This window comes from Euphorbia lathyris, chromosome 2, assembly GCF_963576675.1.
Source record: "Euphorbia lathyris chromosome 2, ddEupLath1.1, whole genome shotgun sequence".
NCBI classification, from domain to species: domain Eukaryota; kingdom Viridiplantae; phylum Streptophyta; class Magnoliopsida; order Malpighiales; family Euphorbiaceae; genus Euphorbia; species Euphorbia lathyris.
The window spans coordinates 59,848,247-59,855,307 of NC_088911.1; the positions used below are offsets into that span (position 1 = coordinate 59,848,247).

The window sequence follows — 7,061 nt, forward strand, 5'->3', positions numbered from 1 at the left end:
AAGACAATCGAATCTATATCAGCAGAAACATCAAAAGAATCTTGCTTTCTTTCTGCATATATATATATGGTGGAATGCCATAGGAAGTTGGAAAGTTGCCCCTCAATCTCAATGTGTTTTGTTATTCTTTCCCTTTGGAATTGATTAATTAATTAATCAAGGTACTCGAGGCTATTAGATTTGATGTCCCCTCTCTTTCTTTTGGTATTCAGGAATGGAATAAATATTATTTAAAGATGTTCCTTTTCATCTCTGGTCTATTACTATTATGCATTCACATGTATGGAGCTGAAAAAGACCAATTTAAAATAATAAAAGCTACTTAATTTCATTAACAAAAGCAAAAGGGAACGTTACATATTACTTGACACAAACAGCTTCTTTCTACTACAAATTTAATTATATACGTAGTTGATCAGATCAGATGATTAAAAGCACACTAGCTAGGCTAAATCAAGCCATTCTTATTAATTACTTGATGATTCTAGAAATAGTAGGTAAATTTAAGATAAATTCTGGTATGGCTTGAGCATTTGAATGAGTGAGCCACTCAAGTGGAGTGACATGATCTCATTAGTAGAACCCATGAGCTTTCCACCGATGAAAACAGCCGGTACCGGAGCAGTGCAACCCAACCTGATCAAAGCTCTTTCCATTTCTCTACCTTCAGGATCTTGGTCAATGTCATAAACCAGAGGGTCAATTCCAATTCCTTGGAATAGGATTTTCACTGCATAACACATGCAACATGAGCTCTTGCTGAATATCACTACTCCTTTCTCTGATGCCAGTCCCATCACTTTTTCCATTTTCACTCTATTTACCACCAAAACTAAACCAAATATCGATTATAAGAGCCTAATTACTGACCATCAGACCGAATCCCTCGATAGAATTCGATCCAATGGTAATGGTGTTGAAGAGCTAAGAGAGGAAAAAGAAATTAAAAGCTCAAGCTTGATTATTGTTTGTTTCAAGTTATTGCCTCATGCTACTCTATTTATAGGGACGGACAATGTTTGAATAATAACATTCAAAAGTTAAGAACCTTTTTATTATTACTTTGATGCCCAGCCCAACTTTCTTCTAAAGAAAAGATTGAGACTACCTGCAACTTGCCAACATAAAATCTTATTTCATATTTTGACTCTAATTATAATTAATTAACCAATCATTTTCTTTAAAGATACAATTAAGGACCAAAACATATTAATGTTTATAATTGATCTGTATTATGTATTTGTGCCCGTTTTATAGAAAAAATTCTTCCAAGGCTGGTCAATTTGGCCCAGATTCGCCATCAATTTTGCTTAAATCATTGTGATGAAAGATTAGATTTGGCTTTCGGTGCCTGTGAATCTTTTTTGTTGTGCGCCCACCAAGTTGCACCAAGATTCCTTTTATTGTTGTTGCACGTGTGGATCTAAATGCATACACGTCCCAAACACACTCAATTTATTTTCATTTTGTCAAATACAGAAAAACGAATACTACTGTTCATTTCTCTGCTGTGTGTATTAAATTTGTATATATTAATTAAAAAAAGGTGAGTGGGAACAAAAGAAAAGATCATGGCATGGCATTTTGGATATGGAAGAATAGAGATAGATAAGGGAAGCATAACGCTACCCTTTTGCCTGCCCTCAAAATGAGGAGATCGACAAAATACTTGGAAGCATTAATTCGATGCCTCAATTATTAATTTGTTTCAAGACATAAAACAAGTGTTACTTAGTAGTATCATCACTTTATTTTGAGAATCAATTATTCGATTGCTTGCTTACAAAAAATAATGAAGCATTAGCTGTGGAAACTTTATTCTGAGTTGTGATTTAACCATAAGATATATATATATATATATTCTTCTTTAAGTTGAGAGTTTCGTGGCATCACTCTGAAGCTCATCATGATAAATACATTCGAGATTGGGAGGAATCCAACACATTAATTGAAGGAACCATTTAAGTAGCTAGGTTCTATAACTATAAGCTTAGTTAAGGTCCATAAATCTCCTCATCAATATGATACAATTAATTAAAACTAATTGAAAAGGCATAATCGAAGATCTAAAGAAATAAATGTAGGAAACGTTGAGAGAGTATTATAGTTTTTCCTTGCATACAATGTAGTCAGGGAACCAGAAAAAAAGAAGCAAAGCCCTTAATACAACATTGTTTTCAACATAGTATTAGAGCTATATACATATATATATATATGAAAGAGGAAAGAGAAGAGAAAAATAATATATAGAATTAGAACCAAATAGCCCTTGCATCAATGAGCATTTGTTTCAAAGAACCATCCAAGTGAAGGGATAAGACATCTTTAGCAGATCCAACATATTTTCCACCTATGAACACAGCTGGGACACAAGGATTACAACCCAGGGCTCTTAAAGCCCATTCCATTTCTCTTCCATTGGCATCCCGGTCCAGCTCATGAATTGCAGGGCTTGCACCAAGTTCATAAAAAAGTGTCTTGATGCTGTGGCACATGCAACATGTACTCTTTGTGAATATAACTGCAGCCCTTGTTGAAGCCAAATCTCTCACTCTATCCATTAAATAAATATAGCTGATTACTAAGAAGGATGTGTGTATTCAAAGGTGGGTATACACTTTGAGATTCAGAAAAGTCTTATTTATAAGGGTGCTGGGGATTGCATTGTTTAAATCCTTTAAGGACATAATAAATAATTTAAATATTGGATAATTTCCTTTTGCGAAAAAGAGGAAGTTCCTTGAGATATTTGTGTGGATAAGGAAAATGCCACTTATGATTTGTTTGACAGTGACCTTTTGTTCTTGCTAATAAAACAAGTTGCATTAACTTAATGCATGCACACAGATTGATTATATAAAATCTCCATATCAAGAAATGTCCGTACGGTTTAATAGTGTTGGAATATATAAAAGACCATTTTAAGTAATGTGATTAAGATCATACTTTCGGCCTCAACTGGTGGCATATCTCTGCAGATTGAGCTTTTTCAATTTTATATTATATATATGCAGATAACGATTTCTTTGGCTCTAGATGGACGAGAATATTTCACACTTTGTTGATATATTATTTAATAATCTAATTTGGAGAATGTCAAAGGCCTTCATTTCATTTCATTTCATTTTAGAGGTTAAGTCTAGAATTTCTAGACCTTTGGCTGCAATATAATAGGCGATGAAGATGCTGAGTAGCCTTGAATGAATATGATTCATCAAGCTAATGAGAATACGTATATTTAAATGTGATAATATTGCATGCATCTGTTTGCTTGCTGATGTGGAGTTGGGTAGAGTTTATCCAATTCCTCCTCCTGTAATATGGTTACTGGTCCTATCTTGTTGCTTGCTGATGCCATAAAAAATTGACAATACATGGGATGTTAAAGTTCAACTTTCTCAACCGAAAATTCTAACCATATATCATATATACTGAATAGTTTTTTCATAACCACAATTACAATAGTACATAATCCCAAACCTATAGACAACACAATTCCTAATACAACTCTGGCGCATGGAAGGAGTAGTGTAGTCTAAGTAGTATTTATTTAAGTCTCCTCTTCCAACCAACTAGTTTTTGAATTATTGAAATGAAAATTGTCAAGTTTTTTTTTATTAATTATATGAAAGTTTGTTATTAGGTGGTTTGTGTTCATGTACAGTAAAATATGTAATTAGTGGATACTGTAGTTGACAAATAACATAACCATATACCATACGGCCTTAGGAAGAGAGGAAAGGGCATGTATATATATATATATATATTGGATTAAGAATAAGAATGGATAGAAGAAGGTTGATTCCTCATCATCTTAAAAATTCTAAATTCTAAAATAAGAATATGCAGTATTCGTTTCTTCTGCATTAACATGTCGGCCAATATTACAAGAGTTGCTCATGACATTCTCTTCTTTATGCATGCATACATGCATCCTTTCCAACTACCATTCCATCCATCACAAATGCTATTAATATGCAACCCTTTTCTTTTCCAACTACCTTTCCATGCATGTCGGCCAATCATTAAGGTGCATGTTGATCACATGCACCTTAATGATTATGTAAAATTTGATCATAGATCCAGGTTTATTAGAATCTTAAGGTGGAGATTCAAAGCGCTTAAATTTAATAAGTCTAAATCTAATGGTGAATGACCAAATTCACTTGGTCATTAAAATGCATATCAACATTCCTGTCAACCTATAATGGAAGTCAATTTTAATAGGGAAATGCAGATTTAGTTTTAATATATAAAAGGCCGAATACATTATCAGCTCTCTGAACTTGTCCAACATAGTAGATTGGCTCCCTGAACTTTGCAAGTGTCTTATCAGTTTCCTAAATTTTGCTTATTTTGTATCACCAACTCTCTAAACTTGTCCATAAAAATAGATTAGCTCCCTGAACTTTACAAGTGTCTCATCAACTCCCTAAACTTGCTTATTCTGTAACAACTAAATACAAAAACTTATTAAACCTAAATTCTAAAAATACGTCTTCATCTATTCGAGAGATAATTTTTTCGCTTCTCCTACCTTTCAACCTATTATAAAAGTTAGTGTTGCAGGTTTAAGAGATTGAATGAATGAAAATCGAGAGTTAGTATTATGGTTTTTGTATTTAGTTGTTATGCAAGTTTAGGGAGTTGATGAGACACTTGCAAAGTTCAGGAAGTTAATCTACTTTTATGGACAAGTTTAGGGAGCTGGTGATACGAAATAAGCAAATTTAGGGAGTCAATCTACTATTTTGCACAAGTTCAAAGAGCTGGTGATGTATTAGACCTATATAAAATAATATAAATTTAATCATAATGTTTCCAATAAGATCAATTTAAACCCTACCGTTACCAAAAATTTAAAAAATCTAATTTGATTCTTATTTGTCACTTCAGACCTTTCAAATATCAATTATATCTAAGATATTTAGTAGCTTACTAACAAAATAAATAAAAAACTTAGTTAGTCCTAACAATTAAGTTTGTCACATTTAAGTTAATAGTAAATATTTGTGTCAAACTATTTAAAATATTTAATGTGATACTAATATAGTTACAAATACTCAATCAAACATGTACAAAATCGCTTCCGCTTATTGACAAACTTGTTTGCAATATCCAATTAATGTGACTTTGAATAACAGTCAAACCAATCTTTTCAAATTTCGATAATGTAAGGCTACAATTGATTTTTTGTTGGAAACATTACCCCCTTAGGTACCCGATACTCATCATATATTTGACTTTTATCCATTGATTTTAACCACAGAGCAATTTATTTTTATTAATTAAAGTTGATTTAGAATTTTTGAATTTGGAATATTTGTTAAATTTGTAGCTGAATTATTTAGGCCTAAACCATATGCAGCTCCTGAACTTGTCAATTTTGGTCATTTTGCCCCATGAACTTACGGGACAACCTATTTGCCCCCTCAACTATTTAAAATTGGTATTAGCAACCCCTTATTTTCATTATAACGGACACAAAATGAAATTCCAACATTAGTATAAGTGTTCATGGAAGTATTGGAACTAATCTGCATATATATAACTTCATTTGGAGCTTGTTTTAGTAGTGCATAACCATATATGCAATTTTTACAAGAGAACTTGTGTATTTGTCTATACTAACCTGATTTGCAGCTTATTTTAGTAGTGCACAACCCTTTTTTATTATAACCTTGGTGCTTGTAATGAAAAATATCATAATTGTTTCCGTTACAATGAAAACAGGGGGTTGCTAATACCACTTTTAAATAGTTGAAGGGACAAATGGGTCGTCCCGTAAGTTCAGGGGACAAAATGACTAAAAGTGACAAGTTCACGGGGCTGCGTATGGTTTACGCCAATTATTTATGAATGGTTTATTAAATTTATCTTTTGTTGAATTTGTAATATTTTTTTGTTTTATGTATTGATTCCTAATGGGTAAATCACTAGTACAAAAATGCTTACTTGTGTCGCACTTTTTCAAGTTGTTGTGTCGCACTTTTGTGCGACACAACAGGGATGCGACACAAGAACTTTGCATCGCTCTTGAGAGCGACACAAGCTACTCATCTGTTGTGTCGTTTATCACACGCGCGCGATACAATAGAGCGATACTTCTTGTGTCGCGCTCCAAGGGTGCGACACAAGCTCCCGAGTTAATCTGGTACACTTTGTATCGCTCCTTCACCACGCGCGACACAAAATATTGATTTTTTAAAAAAAAAAATTGCAAAATTTTCCAGCATCCAGCATAAAATTTTATAATCAAAATTTACTTGATTCTACATGATATTATAAAACATACACAATAAAACTACAAATACCACATTGCATAAATACATACATATTCAAAATATAATCAAAACTTAATTTCTTCAAGAAATAGTTGTATATAACAATTAATTCAACTTGTCGTATTCAAGTTTGTAACAAAAAAAACTAGAAAGATGAACAAACACTAACAACTTCCACAAAAACACTTAAGCAAATATCAGTTTAAGTGTAACTAAATTTGCAGATCGCTTAATGACGACGATATCAGTTTCATCCGTTGAGCAGATGCGCTCCCTGGAGGAAAAGGAAAATATCATTTAGAAGAGAAAAGGCATCGGACTCTGCTGAAGGAAAATTAATGTGGATATAATTGATAATTTATGGTGTTAAATAAAAGAAAGAAAGAAAAGGTTACAGATAGCCAAGTCTTTCCCCAAGAGCTAATAGAAGTTGCTCCACCATGATCAAGAATCCATTTACGAGCTCTTTCACAAGCATTTTGAATTCCACCGTCTGGTCCTTCTCCAAGTATTCTCATACATATATAATTTAATACTGTACTGAACATCATACTATGTCATTCTATGTGTAATCCTCATCCTCCATCTTCGTTCTGCAATTACAATAACTTATTTAGAAATAACAATTCCAGACACAAACATATATAATTTGCAACCCAATAATTTTTCTTATTTTGTTATCATTTAACCAAAAATTAAAAACATTCTCATTTTGACACGATTTCATTTTGTATTTTTGTATTTATATATATGTCATATTCTCAATTAATTAAGGAC

General features: G+C 32.5%; 2 protein-coding genes across 2 annotated transcripts; both read right to left on the reverse strand.

The window, feature by feature from the left end:
• Nucleotides 1–303: 303 nt before the first annotated feature.
• Nucleotides 304–993, reverse strand: LOC136220506 (monothiol glutaredoxin-S9-like). Its single transcript, XM_066008327.1, has one exon. It carries the CDS (start codon nucleotides 807–809, stop codon nucleotides 504–506), a length of 306 nt encoding a protein of 101 aa, XP_065864399.1. The 5' UTR covers nucleotides 810–993; the 3' UTR covers nucleotides 304–503.
• Nucleotides 994–2,075: 1,082 nt separating this feature from the next.
• Nucleotides 2,076–2,672, reverse strand: LOC136220507 (glutaredoxin-C11-like). The gene has a single exon (XM_066008328.1). It carries the CDS (start codon nucleotides 2,559–2,561, stop codon nucleotides 2,253–2,255), a length of 309 nt encoding a protein of 102 aa, XP_065864400.1. The 5' UTR covers nucleotides 2,562–2,672; the 3' UTR covers nucleotides 2,076–2,252.
• Between the last annotated feature and the right edge of the window lie 4,389 nt (nucleotides 2,673–7,061).

Coding starts and splice junctions, on each gene's coding strand:
- LOC136220506 (XM_066008327.1), bottom strand. CDS start 809: ATGGAAAAAGTGATGGGACTGGCATCAGAGAAAGGAGTAGTGATATTC.
- LOC136220507 (XM_066008328.1), bottom strand. CDS start 2,561: ATGGATAGAGTGAGAGATTTGGCTTCAACAAGGGCTGCAGTTATATTC.